General features: G+C 39.0%; 1 protein-coding gene across 5 annotated transcripts; it reads left to right on the forward strand.

The window, feature by feature from the left end:
* The first annotated feature begins 3,134 nt into the window (after positions 1–3,134).
* On the forward strand, positions 3,135–16,043 carry APC4 (anaphase-promoting complex subunit 4). 5 transcript variants are annotated; one of them, XM_076208190.1, is made up of 6 exons: positions 3,165–3,264; positions 4,804–4,863; positions 4,974–5,151; positions 6,891–7,019; positions 7,652–7,788; positions 12,727–16,043. In XM_076208190.1, the coding sequence occupies exons 3-6, from the start codon at positions 5,031–5,033 to the stop codon at positions 14,746–14,748; spliced, it is 2,409 nt and encodes an 802-aa protein (XP_076064305.1). In that variant the 5' UTR covers positions 3,165–3,264; positions 4,804–4,863; positions 4,974–5,030; the 3' UTR covers positions 14,749–16,043. The 5 variants fall into 5 exon arrangements, with proteins under 5 accessions (XP_076064306.1, XP_076064305.1, XP_076064307.1 ...); XM_076208192.1 differs by having other exon boundaries at positions 3,177–3,264; positions 4,807–4,863; XM_076208193.1 differs by lacking the exon at positions 3,165–3,264 and adding an exon at positions 3,306–4,217.
* Positions 16,044–16,287: the final 244 nt, after the last annotated feature.

Raw genomic sequence — 16,287 nt, forward strand, 5'->3', positions numbered from 1 at the left:
GTTCCAGTTCAATCAATATGTGGTCACTTTTACTTATTGGTGTTTTATATTCAATCTTGTTCACTATTCTAGGTTAAGATGTAATTATTAGGTCTAGTCTCGATGGTTCTTCCTCATTTCTATACCTAATGTTCTCCTGTATCCACTGTGTCATTGTATTGTCAGTAATCATCTCAAGTAGAGCGCTTCCCCATGAGCCGTCTCCACCCTTTACTGTCATATCTTCCCAGCAGATTTCTTTGCAATTATAGTCGCCCATCATAACTATTCTTCCTCCATCTTCCATTATCTTATTTAATGTTATCTTTGTGTCCTCTAACATACTTTTATGTTCACTCTCTTCCCACGATGCTGTTTTCGGAGGCACATAATTTATCACAAACTTTCTGCTCTTCTTATCTCTGTCTTCCACTTCGATCATAATCATCTCTACTGTATTCTTTCCATATGTGACACCCCTCACGTTTATATCCTTCTTAGTCAGGAACATAACTCCACCCCCTTGCTTTGTCTCTCTGTTTCTAATCCAATAATTATATGCATCATGTCCTACACTGTTGGGTGGTAGTGGACCTTTTAATTTTGTTTCTACAATTCCCATTATGTCCGGTTCTTTTTCCTTCAAATAATCATTCAGCTCATTCAATCCTGTTATTAATCCATCTATATTTGTGTAAGACACTCTTAGTTTTCTGCCACTTCCATTGTGTCCTCTGTTTCCCTTTTGTTTTTCTCTTGTGTGTCGAATTTCCTTAGTTTCATGTTCACTACTCTCCAATAGAATCTCTCTTTTTCTGACTCTGTTCTGTTCTCGTTTTTTTCCTTAGCTTCAAATCTTTTCTTTTTTTCTTCCTCTCTTTCTTCTTTATTCATTTCCCTTTTTATCCATACTTTTTTATATTGTTCACTTGTTGCTAGTTTCCCTGTTTTGGATAAGATATTCTCTGTCGTCGTTTTTGACCTGAATTTAATCTTAATTGGTCTGGTCTTATCTGTACTATACTTTCCGAGTCTGAACTTCTCTTCGATTTGTTTCATTATTTCTGGTTCATCTTTCTGAAATAATTGTAGTAAACTGCTTACTTTTTCATTTTCCTCTTTGATTCTTGAGGTTCTATCTGGGTTATGTTTCTCTTCCATTCCTAATATAATTATACTTTTTTTTTGTCTGCTAAGTCTCTTACAATATTCTCCTTCTGTCTCATCACTTTGATAACTGAGTCTTCAGTTTGTTCTTTCATTTGCTGTTTAATTATATCAGTAAATGCAACTTTACTATTTTCCTGTATCTTTCTCCACCCCTGTGCCTCTTTTGCTATTGTTTCTTTATTGTCTTTATTGTTCCTTTTTAATTCTTTATTCTCCTCTTTTACTTCTCTTAAATGTCTTTTTAGTTCTTCTATTTCATCAGTTAAGTTTTTGTTCGCCTTCTCTAGTTCTTCCAATCTTTCAAACTTTTCCGCAAGTTTTGACATTTTACCGAACCTAACCTCCCAATGTTCAGTCATTTGTTCAAGCCTTTCCTCCAGTTTTGCTAGTCGGGGGAGGTTGGTATCCGCCTCCCCCTCTTTAAATCCTTGGAAATTGTTATCCTCACCTTCCATTGAATTGTTCTTATCTATGTTTCTAATCTTTACATTTTTGTTAGACATTTCGTCGTCACTAAATTGGTCGGGACCTCTTTTGTTTACATGGCGTCTGCCTGCCTGGGCCAAGTCCTCTCCTTCCTCGTTTCCTTCCATTTCCCTTAGTAATCCCTCCCCTTCTCCTTTTTCCTCACTATCCCCTACACCACGAGCAATTTCCCCCCCCACCCTGTAAATACAATAGGTACTACCTTTGCTTCGGGATCCACGAAATTTCACTTTTTCTTCAGAACGTCCTCTAAGCCGTCCGTTCGTTGAAGTGTGTGTGTGTGTATATATATATATGTATATATATATAATATATATATATATTATATATATATATATATATATATATATATATATCATTAAAAGTGATGGCTAGTTGTGCATTAATAATTTTCTTAATGGTATTTTCCATATACCTTATTAAGGATTTGTTTTCCTTAGGAAGGAAATTTATGACTTGGCTGTATGTAGTCATATTAGCTAATATGACTACATACAGCCAAGTCATAAATTTCCTTCCTAAGGAAAACAAATCCTTAATAAGGTATATGGAAAATACCATTAAGAAAATTATTAATGCACAACTAGCCATCACTTTTAATGAAACATGCATTAGAGAAAAACTCCTGCCCAAATACACTGACAATATATATATATATATATATATATATATACATATATATATATATATATATATATATATATATACATATATATATATATATATATATATGAATTATACATGTATAACTTGTGTTACAGTATTAGAATTTACCATTTAAATCTTCCTGCCACTTAGTTGTTCAAGTTGAGCTCATAATTCAAAGTACATATATAATCGTTTACTTTGAGAAATATGGTAATCATCTTTGCTTCATAATGTTATATTTCGACACGTTTGTTGAAATATAAAATAAAATAGAAAAATAAATACGTGTTTCTTGTGTTTACGTGATTAGAATTAGGGGTATGAAGTTATTCGTTTTGAAAACTTAGTGGAGGGAGATATCTTCTTAATACCCCTTAATATATCATGATAATATCGCTATGTATAGTAAACGGTTTTTAAACATCATTACTCATTAGTCACTTAAATATTGTAAGAGTATGTTGTCATAACCAAACGAATCATGGGAATGGAAACTGGCGTAGTCATGACTGACTGATTGCAAGAAAATACGCTTTAATGTTTAAGAAATTGGTTATGCCAGCAGAGTAAAATATGCATGGTGTAAACATGAGTATACACAAGGGGACGTGAATTGTGGAACATAGACTTTTTTCTCTCTGAAAATCATATATGTATGGACTGGGGACATTTTTTCAAAAGTGGTTATCTTTTGGATAAGATTGTCACCAATGTCCAATGCCAGCAATTTCTAAGAACACTTGATTATTTTATTTACTAATCTAACTCTTGTATTATTATTGTGCATAATACGACCTGATTACCACAATTTTAAACTAATTTTTATATTTTTTCAATCATATAAAAGACAGTTTCAGTTAAAATAAGTAGTTAGTACCTCAACTTCCTCCAGAATGTTTATGCCGCGCGTTATCGAAAATTTGTACAGATTGTTGTTGCAACAATTGAAAAAAATTACGTATTTTCAAGGGAATAGTCAGGGTAGGTTGATTATTATGTCATTGTTGTGAATCAGTTTTAACAATAACTTTTATGAATAGGCTATTTATGAAAGTTTAGTAGGGGGTCTCGTATGTCTTTGATTAAGTGGTTCCCTGGCTGCTGGAACACTAAAAAACCCCTGTAATATTGCATTTACTTGAAGCGATTTACCACATCGCCTGTAGCTATAGGTGTGAGTCAGTGCTGAATATTATAAAGCGTTATTCAGATTGGCTCCTGAAAATAATATACTGGTGTGATTTAACCCAGGGATTTACCTCCGTGAATAAAGATATTAAAGGGTAAAAACATATTTAAACAGTCAGAATCTTTGACCAAAGACGAAGTGTCATATAATCACAATGGGTAGTAAATTAGACATTTCTTGGTAAATCTTTACCAGTTGTCCAAAAGATGAAATAATGAGGACCATGTATGTAAGGTTTCTGTTATGATTTCTTATAGTTCATGTGGAATGAAGACAGTCACAATATTGTTGATGAAATAATAGTGTATCATAATCAAATCTAACCTAAGACACGGTAATCCTAAGCTAAACTTTGATAAGTTGGGTTAGGAATTGCGAAATAGTGGTAGGGATTAACTTAGTATCTTTTACAATTTTGGAGGCGGATTTGGATAGCAGAAAAAATAATGTGCAAGTGCATCCAGAAAAGAATATTTAGGCCTATATCAGTTTATGGGATTTTGTTGTCACAACCCCTTCCCCCCCTCTCCTTGTAAGGAGGCTAGTACAGTGCCCCTTTACTTTGTAGTGTCACGGCGAACCGTAACAGAAAAAAAAAAGATAAAAAAAATTGTTGTTTATAGATCAACAATAATTCAGATGCTACAGATTGCCACCCATCTTCTGGATGAAGCGATCATTATTCTGCTACTCCTTGACTTCCAATGAAACAAACCGAAGGATGAGGAGTTGTACTGGGCTATAGGTTAGTCGTCTGGTAGAACATGGGAACTGTGGGTATATGGGTCCTACTCCAGCTTTCCATTCTTGGTTGAAAGGAAACTCGACCTTCTTGGGTTAGTTTATTCTTCCAACATTATTCCAAAAGCTTCCCAAACCGGGTAAGGGAGGGAATTGAGAACTTGCTTCCCATTCGGTCTCCTACTAGTTCCAAGACTAGTTCTGAGATCATACTAGTTCCCTTTTAAAAGGGACAATTTGAAGAAACCATTAATATCTTTGTTAGGTCGTCTTGCAGTCTACGTGGCATCTTTTTAATCTCTCAAACGACGTGAGCAATACATCGAAAACGTTCTTGATCCCTTTTGTCTGATAGCGAGAGGAGTATAATTTGACATAGTAACATTTTTTATATGTTTTTGTTGACGAATAAAGTCCTTTTTATGGATTTCATTATAATTAATGTTAATGATTACAATAGTAATTTAAAGATATTAGAGCTGGATGATGAATCAATTTCTAAATACATCCAAAATTATTAGAGGATAGCTTTTCACTCTGACAGTAGCATGGAATTTGATCAACCATGTCCTTGATCCAACTTGTTGCAGCAGTGTTTGAACTGCCATCACCTTGACTGCCATTGCAAGCAGTGACAACCCACTCAGCCAGTAAGTATCCAGGTATTTATGGGTGTGCTGAAAGTAAACACCAAGATTGAACAGTGCCCTGAGTATGCACCTTAAGTATATTGATTTTCCAATGAATATTTTCATTACAGGTGTGAAATTGCCAATGTTGATGGAATAATATAATGGATTGCTGATAGTTTGCGGAAATGTCGACAATGGCGGCAACTTGTGTTATGAAACAGGTTGAGGAAAGGCATGTTGCTGTTGAAATTACAAAATGTGTTTGGTCACCCCGCATGGACCTTGTTGCCATTGCAAATGTGCAAGGTAAATATATTGTTATGATAATTGTGTAAAATTTTAGAATCACACAAACACAGATATTTAACATAGAATTTACATTGTCTAATAGCTCTTAACCTAATATGATAAAAACTACCCAAACCTAATCAAACTTAAAACAGTCCCATAAAAAATGTGTCTTTCAAAAAAAAAAAAAGAGAAAAATGTATATGTATGATACTGGAATAGAACTGATAATTGTCATTCATTAATGCTTACCCATTATCATTTTGGTATTGGGTCATTTTATACCTGTAATACCATGAGTGAGTAAGCAGCCTATTAAGAAAAATGCTCTTTTTTATAATTAATTTGACCCTTGTGCACAACTATGAATACACATCTATGAAATGTATTTTAAACAACTTCCAGGTGCTGAGATGGGTGGGGTGTTAGAAACATTTTAATGTGTATGAAATGAGTGTGTGCTTTGACTCAGCCACCCCCTTTACAGGATATTAGGTTAGATTAGGAAGTGTTCCCCTTTCACTCTCCCTAATTATCACAAAATATCATGTTGCATTATTATCCCATCATGTGGCTTGATGGTGCAGTGGTACCATTCTTGACTGGTTTGAGAACTGCTCATGGCTGAATTTTTTTTAACATTGCTGCACTGTGAACCACTCCAACTGTGATGGCCAAGGAGTTGGATGTGTGCATGTGTGTAAGGTCACAGCATTACTCATAGAATGGGCCATATATAAGCTCTTGAGCTCTCATCCAAGAGGGAAATAGCAGTTGATTGTGAGTCCATCACATGATCCAAGATTAAGGTGAATCACACACATGCATGCATTCATTGGGTCCCATCTCTTACTCTCTAATCTATCATATTTAGCCTGAATTTGAGGCTAGGTATGATAAATTCAAGAAAAGGAGATGGGAGATCCAGTGAGCATTGCTCTTTTCCTGTATACTAGAATTAGGTAAATGAGAGTTAAAATCTATGTAGCAGTTTTTATTATTATTAGATCCACATTCAAATGCACCAGCTATGTGAACTTATTTGCCTAGGATATCTGAGCACATATGACAAGTGTGATGACCTTAGTCAAAGCCAAGCACTTAATGGCATGAGTTTTTTTTTATCACAATGTTTTCTTCTTTGTTTTCTTTTTCTTCTTTATCTTCTTTTTAGATGACAAGAAATGAACACAGACACTTGAGTAGAGCTTACATGTTATAAAGTTAGGTAAATCTTGAAAAGTTTTGGAGTAGCTATGGAAATAATGTAATTTTCTTAGAGGGAAACTTCTGTGATCAGATTGTGAAGGTGAACCACACATTTGGGTCAATAGAAAAAATACCTACCTAAGGAAGTGAATGAACTCCTCATGAGAGGCATTGCTTTAGAGGGTGTGTGTTTTAGTGAAGAAAGAAGAAATTTAAAACTTAATTTAGGGAATGAAAGAGATTCCTCCCTGTCTTCTAAATTTTTCGTACGTGGGGACAAGGAGGGAGGGTCACCATGTAAATGAAGTGGCCCTGCCATGGATGTGCTGTGTCTTCCTGCATTGCTTCTGATTTAGGCAGTGCACAGGAGACAGGAATGACCATTCATCTATGATGAGTGGGAGTGGAATGGGTGGGAGTGTGTGTGTGTGCCTTGTCAAGCTACCTCCCTTATAAGGGAGAAGCCCTTGGTATATATGATAAATAGATATAGAAAGAATATTGTTTGTGTGCAAGCACTATAATTCTAATACTGATTTATCTTTTAGGTCAAGTGGCATTGCATCGTTTATCATGGCAACGTGTATGGATCATCAGTCCTCCTGGAGAAGAGGTAAAAGTGATGGGCATCACCTGGCGACCTGACAGCAAAGTTCTTGCAATTGCTTACTCATCAGGTGATTAAAACTTTTATGATACACAAGTAGAAACACTCAGGGTTTTCAATCAGTTGTTGGCTCAAATTTCTTCTTTTGTAAACTTCCAGCCTCTCCGAAACTAGCAAAAGTTCTTGGCCCTCCCATAGATTTCACCGGGAAGAAAGAGTGGACTGCTGGCTGCATTTTTTTGTGTGTTGGGTATGGGATGGGGAGGGGGCAGTTTACGTAACACCAATTGGTAGGAGGAGGAGGAACCAGTGACAAACATTTATTAGTTGTCAGCTGTCCTTATGTGAAAAATAGTAAGAGTTGATAGGAAGGGATCTTGGGCCCAATTTTGAGACTAAATACCCACTCTTTTTGGTTAGCTTATCTGGTTTATGGGGTTTGGAGACAGACACCACTAGGGAGATGTTTCTGTTTGGTGACTGATTGGTCCACCACTTGCAGGTGGTGATCATTAGTTCCTTTCAGATACTGATTCAGAATGGGCTGAGCTGGTGGCTGTGGCAACTTTCCTGGGGACTGTGGGTCTCTTGCAGCAAGGAAACAGGGCAAAGGATTGACTGATTTGATATAGATATGTAAGTTAGTGCAACAATGTTTGGATGTTAACTTGTCCATTATTTTTCCCACCATCTTCTTTGCAGGAGATATAATCTTGGTTGATATTGAAGACAGTACTCCTGTTCACAAGTTGGAGATGAAATGCAATATTACTTCATTGTCCTGGTCTCAACATGTCCCTGCATCTCAGGAAGCTTCATCTTCTCAACCTGAATTTGAGGTTGGTGTCACTAATTTGCCAGGAGTAAGAAATACAAATTTTTTCAAATGTGAGATTTGGTATATTGTTGCATGTTTGAAATGTTGATCATGTATACATATGTGTGTGAATGATATTTTGATGCAGCCTGAAGGGTTCCCCATTTTCTCTTTTTCTGCATGAGGGGACAGAGAGTGGGAGTTGCTGATTAAATTGAGCTGCCTTGCTGTGGATGTACTTTGTCTTACTGCATTGCTTCTGACCCAGGATAGTGGGCAGGATACAGGGATAATTTGTTATCCACAAGGAGCTAAGATGGTGAATTGGAGTGGAATGGGTGTGAGTGGGTACATGCCTTTTGACTTTACTACCTCCTTTATAAGGTGGAAAAAGCCTTTGGTGTATAGGTAGATAGAAAAAAAATACCATCTTGAATGCTGTATTATGTACATATACTGAAAGGATTTTGAACCACTTCAGTACAGTGACACCTACGTAGACATCATGAGGTGTGAGTGGGTACACGAGGATGCCAGCATCGGTGTCTTGATTATATATATATATATATACAGACGCTCCTCTACTTACGTTTTTTCGATTTTACGTTTGAACTGACTGTAAAAAAAAAAAAAAAAATTGTGAGTGAATTTTTGAGTTTAGCACGCTCTCCGTAGTATGAGACGTTCAAACAATACTTACGCATGACGCTGCGTCCATTGTTTACATGGCACAAACGACAGACTGAACGTGCCTTGCCTCCTCCTCCTTCTCCTCCACCATCTCACTTTATATTGCTTGAATTTAATTTATTTGAAATTAATGGAGAAATAAGGAAGGATGAAGTGAAGCCAGCAGTCAAGATGATGAAAGCAGGTAAGACACCTGGTCTGGATGGATGCCATGCAGAATGTTTTAAAAAAGGAGGTATAGTGATGGTGGACTGGTTGGTGAGGTTATTTAATGTTTGCTGGAGAGAAGATAGAATGCCAGAGGACTGGAGGAGTGCGTGTATAGTTCCACTTTACAAGGGAAAGGGGGACAAGTGTGAATGTAGTAGTTTCAGAGGGATTAGCTTGTTAAAGGTCAGATATCAACAGCTATACCATTCGCTAAGAATCATCGTATTGCTCGAAAAAGTACTTTTTAAAAGCATACAAATAAAGTTTTTACCTATTACAGAAGAATTGATTCAGAAAATTCACTTTTAATTGCGCCTCGCATACCACTTTTCTGAAGTCTAGATATTCAGAATAACAATATTGTTTGTTTGGCAACTGTGACGTCATGAACGCGGAATTCCCCGAACCTTTCCCGAAGCGCACAGGCGGAATGTTTCGAATAGCAGACGACGCAATGAAATGAAGACAAAACTGTTTTTTGCCAAATTTGATAAGATGTAGATGGTGGAATTATATAGAATACTGTCAGTATGTTTTTTTTTAATGTACATTAAACTGTAAATACAAAAAGTTATGGAAGTCTTGATATCTGACCTTTATAGGTCAGATATCAAGACTTCCATAACTTTTTGTATTTACAGTTTAATGTACATAAAAAAAAAACATACTGACAGTATTCTATATAATTCCACCATCTACATCTTATCAAATTTGGCAAAAAACAGTTTTGTCTTCATTTCATTGCGTCGTCTGCTATTCGAAACATTCCGCCCGTGCGCTTCGGGAAAGGTTCGGGGAATTCCGCGTTCGTGACGTCACAGTTGCCAAACAAACAATATTGTTATTCTGAATATCTAGACTTCGGAAAAGTGGTATGCGAGGCACAATTAAAAGTGAATTTTCTGAATAAATTCTTCTGTAATAGGTAAAAACTTTATTTGTATGCTTTTAAAAAGTACTTTTTCGATGATTTTTAGTGAATGGTATATCTGTTGATATCTGACCTTTAAGTGTAGTTGGGAAGGCTTATGGGAGGATCTTGATTGAGAGGATTAGGAGAGGAACAGATGGAGTAATTGGTGAGGAACAGTGTGGTTTTAGGACAGGTAGAGGTTGTGTAGATCAGGTTTTTGTGGTAAGACAGATATGTGAGAAAGCTATAGGTAAGGGGAAGGATGTTTTCTGGGCCTTTATGGATCTAGAAAAGGCTTACGACAGGGTAGACAGAAAGGCACTGTGGGAGGTTATGCGGATATACGGGATAGGAGGAAAGCTTCTGGGAACTGTCAAGAGTTTTTATGAGAGTAGTAGAGCTTGTGTCAGGATTAGAAATGGAGAGAGTGAGCGGTTTGAGGTAAAGGTGGGACTTCGTCAGGGATGCGTTATGTCACCCTGGCTGTTCAACTTATTCATGGATGGGGTGGTGCGAGAGGTGAATGCAAGGGTAGTGGGTCAGGGATTGGAGATGGTTAAAGAAAATGGAGAAAAGTGGGAGGTGAGCCAGCTGTTGTTTGCGGACGACACTGCGCTTGTGGCAGGATCGGAAGAGGGATTGAGGAAGCTGGTGACAGAGTTTGGGAGAGTGTGTGATAGAAGAAAGCCGAAGATAAATGTGGGTAAAAGTAAGGTGATGAGATGTACAAGGGGTGAAAGTGGCAGTAATCTGGAAGTGAGCATTAAGGGAGAGCAACTGGAGGAAGTGGATAGTTTTAGATATTTGGTGCAAATGTGGCAGGAAAGGGTGGAGTGAAGGTGGAAGTAGAATGTAGATTGAGAGAAGCGAGTAAATGCCTTGGTGGTTTAAAAAGTGTAATGAGGAATAGGAATCTGGAAATGGATGCTAAGAGGAGACTGTATGAAGGAGTGATTGTGCCAACAGCACTGTATGGAGCAGAAACATGGAACATGAGAGAGGAAGAGAGAAGGAACTTGAATGTGTTTGAGATGAAGTGTCTGAGAAGTATGATGGGGGTTACTAGGCTAGATAGAGTGAGAAATGAGGAAGTGAGGAGGAGAACAGGGGTGGAAAGGGAGCTGGGAGATAGGGTGGATGAAAGAATATTAGGATGGTTTGGACACATGGAAAGAATGAGTGAAGAAAGACTAGTAAAGGAGGTATGGAAGGCAGATGTGGAGGGAGTGAAGATGAGGGGACGTCCTAGGATGAGATGGATGGATGGGGTGACGGGGGCTTTGGGGAAGAGGGGAATGTCTGTTAAGGAAGGACGGGAGAGGGCAGAAGACAGGTGAATGGAGAAAGGTTGTATATGGAAAATGTTGTGATGCATGAGGTGGACTGGACGGGGGAATGGGGGTGAGGTAGTGTGTGTGAGCAAAAATTTTTGACGTAGCCCGAAGGGATTTCTCCCCGTCCTCTCCTTTATATGGGGGGACGGAGAGGGGGGGTCGCCGATTTAATGAAGCGGCCTTACTGTGGATGTGCTGTGTCCTGCGACACTGCTTCTGACCCAGGGCAGTGGACAGGGTGCAGGGATGACCCGTCATCTGGGAGGTGCTAAGATGGGAGGGAGGGTGGAGGGGTGTGGAGTGTTTTTGGGGATGAAATGGGTGGGAATGTTTTTGTGCCTTGTCCTTTTTGGCTACCCCCCTGGTAAGGGGGAAAGAAGCCTTGGTATATGTATGTATGTATTTTACAATGTTATGTTTATAATTAATGATTTAGGGGTGTTTTATAAGATATGGTAATAGAATTTATGGATGTATAGTACAGTATGAATGGTCATACATTACTGGAACGTACAGTAACAACTTACGTTCATTTTCACGTTACATTCGGCCGTTCGGAACATAACTAAAACGTAAGTTGAGGAGCGTCTGTATGTATATATATATATCACTTAGACAAAATGTTGTGGCACATTTGTAAATAATAATCACGAAGAACCCACAGTACTTTCCTGAAGAGGGCTATAGCTATTAGCCGAAATATAGAAGTTACACTTTCTTCTAAAGTTTCCTTTTATTCCGACTGTGGGTTCTTCATGATTATATATTTTTTTGTGGTTGAACATGAGTTATCTCTGGATTCTATGAACTGGTTTGATCCTGTTTTCTGTGTTTATTGTTATTTAGAGTAAAAGAGAATTAGTAATACAGCAGTGAGTTTCTATTTTACAATGCGAGTAGTGTGATGAATCGTACATATGGCAGCTGATGCTGCACAAGAGAATTTTACTTGTACTGAAGTGGTTAAGGGAGTTGGTCAAGTCAAAACATCCAGCCACTTTACACCTGCCCCACACCCATCCAAAACTTATTTGTTGTCCCTCTCATCTTAACACCTTGTTGATGAAGGGTGATCCCTGTCCTCCATCACATTGCTTGGGTTGTGGGTAAGGCACTAAGACTCCATTTTTCCATAGCAGGGCCCAAAAACCAGAGCTGGTTTACTCCCACCTCTTCATTTTATAGCAAACGCCCCATCCTCTCTCATTCATATCGGAAATATATGGAACAAACAAGAACATCTCCTCAGGCCGCATCATTTCCTCATATATTGATAAACACTCCTCATTCACTCCTGTCTTTTCCAATCTCTCTTACTTGCTTAACAGACATTCTTCTTGCACCCAGTAATCCCCTTTCCATTCACTTCATTCTTGGTCTTGCCCTGATTCACTCCTACATCTGCTTTCCACACTCTTTTTGCTTGTTTTCACCACTTATTCTTTCTATATGTCCAAACCATCTCAGGACTCTAATCTCTATCTGCCAACTCTCCACCCTTATTCTTCACCAGACCTCCACATTTCTCACTCTGTCTGTCCTCATAATGTATACCATACCTCTCAACCATGTGTAGGTTCTTCCTTTTTGTCTCCTTCAGATTCCATGTCTCTGGTCCATACAATCATCCCTCATACAACCTTTTTGTGTTCATCCCCAGATATCTATTTTTCTTAACACTTTCATTCCTTCCAGACATTTACTGTTGTAATAGCAATTGTAAATATTCCAAAATATTCATAAGTTTGTATTGTCACTTGCTAAATGCATAGTAATATGGTAGTTAGGGAGTAATTATGTTTTACCTTTTCAGGATGTGTCAGGAATATATCTCCCAAAGTTACCTCCTCTTGCCAAAACGTACACAGGAGCTACAGAGAGGAATGAGGAGTCTACAGAAGACAATCGTCTCCTTCGTGATCAAAACATCCTAAATATGCTTGTCATTGGAACTGCAGCTGGTCGCATTGACCTCTATGCCTTTGGGCTTTTTCATTGTGGTTGGATTGACATAACTACTCATCTTCCATATGCTAGTGAAATTCTTGATGCTGTAATGTCCCATGATCTTAACATGATCAGTGCCGTAGTTTCTAGCGGTCAGGGGGAGAACAAGGAGATTGTCTGTGTAACTGTTGAAACTGTTCTTTTAGCTTATAGACATAAAGAGCTCCTCAGACTTGCCTACAAGTATGGGCAGATTTATAATCTTATGACATACACTAACCACACCCTACAGCTAATTACTGAAGCTTGGGAAAGTATACTTCTTGAAATGGATCATAAATTGGCTTCCTATGCTGGTAATGTTAAGGGAGGTGGTGTTTCTGCAGATTTCCTTGACCTTTTGGTATTTGGCATTACAACCCCAGAGTTTGATATTTTCATTTCTAATAAACTTACAGAAAAAGGTATAAAGAAATTAAATCACTCAATAGAATTAAGCTATTCAAACATACGAAAATTGGTATTGAAGCATGTACAGACAGTTGGTCAAGCCTTAGTTTACCACCTAGGTCAGGTGGTAGGCCTAGCAAGACGCACAGATAGGTTTGGAATGTTGGGTGTTGAAGAACACCTTGTTACAGCAGCTGTGAGAGAAGCTGGGGCTTTTGTCATGAAGGCTATTGAATTGCAGCAGGTTACGGATGCTTCTATGAATAATTTCAGAGCTTTTTTGCGTTGGCTGTACTTGGTGGTTGTTAGAAAAATGGGTGAACAAATTCCCGCAGAAATGAGCAAGACCACCCAACAGGATGTAACATACATCACTGAGTTCCTGCATGACAGCTTGGAAGAATGTCAAGTAGGGCCTGATGGAGAGGTGCGAAGCAGATTTAAACTGGAAAAGGTTGGCCAGTACCTCAAAGACGAGAACCTCACTTATCCATCTGATAATGATCAGAATCCATGGGTCAAATTCCTTGCTGAGCATCCAAATTTACAAAATCACGAGTTGATATTTCCACATCATCATGAAAAGTCATTGGTTCAAGAACACAAAAACTTGGCCAAAGTTCTGAATCAGATGGCTGCCCATCCTGCAGAGGTGATTAGCCAAGCCTTGCAGGTTCATTCTGTTGTACCCCTAATGAAAATAGAAGAGGGAGTCAGCTTTAAGATATCACAGATGAGTTGTCCTCGGGAGAACAAGGTGTTTAGTGTCGTCCTTCCTATGGTACCTAGTGGCCAGCCTGTCATGTATTTGTCACAGTGGTCTACAAACTCTCAGGACCTGGTTGGGGAGACAAAGAAAATTCCAGGCCCACAACAACAGATTTCTGTCTCACCATTTATATTTTCTACACTGGATGTGGGTCTCAGCCGTTCCCATGATGCTTCCCGGCGCTCTTCTTTCTCCTTGATGGAAGTGTCACCACCGATGCATATCCTGGATGTCCAATTTTACACAGATGAAACCCTTTCCTTACTAATGTGTGAGCCCTCTGATATTTCAGCTCAGCAGCAGAGTATGACACCTCAGCCACAAACTGCTTACTTTGTGCAGCTCTCAGTGGGTGCTGCATCTGCTGAACTGTCTCCACTGACTGTGTATGGGGGTCGATGTGTGGCAGATCTGGATATTCCTTGTTTGGATGCAACAAATCTTGTAGATCCCAATGGTTACAGACGGTTGGAGCACTGTTCAGCGGTACAGCTTGCAGTCTCAGGCTCAAGGAAAGTTGCTCTCGTTCTGTTTGAATCTCGTAAGAGAGTACGACTGTTTGAGATGGAAGTAGATGAAGATGAAGATGATGAAGATGAGGATGAAACACAAAGGGAGTCAATTATCAATGTCTCTGGGGTTTCTGAAGAGATGAATGAAACTCTTTGAATACATATAAACATACATATACCAAAGGCTTTTTCCTCCTTTCAAGGGAGATGGTCAAAGTCAAAAGGCAAAATTCCACTCCTACCCATTTAATCCCCACCCACTCCACTCCCATTCACCACCTCTCCCTCCCTCTTTTCTTGGCTCCTCCTGGATGATGGGTCATCCCCGCACCTTGCCCATTGCACTGGGTCAGAAGGAATGCAGCAATGCCACTTCATTTAATCAGCAAACCTCCCTCTCTGTCCTCCCATGCAGAAAAAGAGAAGAAGGGGAGAAATCCCATTGGTCTGCATCAAAATATTTACACATAACCACTCCCTAACCCCCCATCCCCCACTCACTCCCTTCCATGCATCACAGTATTATCCAATCACCCCTATCTTCTGTCTTCTCCTTTCCTTCCTCAACAGATATCCCTCTCTCAACACCCCATTTAGTCCATCCATCCATCTTATCCTCAGTTGACCCCTCCTGTTCACTCCATCTACCTCTGCATTCCACACTTCTTTTACTAATCTTTCTTCACTCGTTCTTTCCATGTATCGAAACCATCCATACATGTACATACATAAGTATGCTAAAATATCCTTTCCCCCATATAAGAGGGATGTCCCAGCCAAGATATACAGTACACCATGAATGATACATACATACATATACCAAAGGCTTTCTTCCCCATTACAAGGTAGGTAGCCAAAACACCACTCCCACCCATTCCATCCCTATCACCCTCCAGCCCCCTTCCCTCCCTCTCATCTTGGAATAATAATATCATAATAATAATACTTAGAATAATACATACATACATATACCAAGGCTCTTTCCCCCTTACAAGGGAGGTAGCCAAAAAGGGAAAGGCATAAAATCATTTCCACCCATTCCATCCCTGAATACACTCCACACCCCTCCACCCTCCCTCTTATCTGAGCACCTCCTGGATGACGGGTCATCCCTGCACCTTGTCCACTGCCCTGGGTCAGAAGCAGTGTCGCAAGACACAGCTCATCCACAGCAAGGCCGCTTCATTAAATCGGCGACCCCCCTCTCTGTCCCCCCATTGCATAAAAGGAGAGGACGGGGAGAAATCCCTTGGAATAATAGTAATATATATTGCCTCACATATCACGGACTTGAAATCCAGTCTCGTAATGAGGGTTTTGATGAGTTTTGAAAGTGGGCAGTAGGACGAGGAGTCTCTCCATTGCCATTCCTGTTGGACTGCTGCTTTCAGGTACTCATTTCCAAAACATTTGAAATCTGTTAATAAAAGACTTTGTAAGAAAATAGAAAGGCCTCAGTGTATTATTATTTTTCTACCTTACAACCAGTTCTAAAAGAATTGCATAAACAGATTTTGCTTTGTCAATCAAAATGTTTTTGTACATACATACATATACCAAGGCTTTTTCCCCCTTCCAAGGGAGGTAGCCAAAAAGGGAAAGGCATAAAAACACTCCCACCCATTTCATCCCTAAATACACTCCACACCCCTCCCACCCTTCCTCTCATCTGAGCACCTCCTGGATGACGGGTCAT

This window comes from Oratosquilla oratoria, chromosome 24, assembly GCF_046742065.1.
Source record: "Oratosquilla oratoria isolate Oo_2021 chromosome 24, ASM4674206v1, whole genome shotgun sequence".
NCBI classification, from domain to species: domain Eukaryota; kingdom Metazoa; phylum Arthropoda; class Malacostraca; order Stomatopoda; family Squillidae; genus Oratosquilla; species Oratosquilla oratoria.

What these genes read in the sequence shown, in the direction of transcription:
- APC4 (XM_076208191.1), top strand. Translation starts at nt 5,031, where the DNA reads ATGTCGACAATGGCGGCAACTTGTGTTATGAAACAGGTTGAGGAAAGG. An exon ending in TGCAATTGCTTACTCATCAG is followed by an intron (nt 7,020 to 7,651) that starts GTGATTAAAACT and finishes TCTTCTTTGCAG; the next exon opens with GAGATATAATCTTGGTTGAT. An exon ending in CTTCTCAACCTGAATTTGAG is followed by an intron (nt 7,789 to 12,726) that starts GTTGGTGTCACT and finishes TTACCTTTTCAG; the next exon opens with GATGTGTCAGGAATATATCT.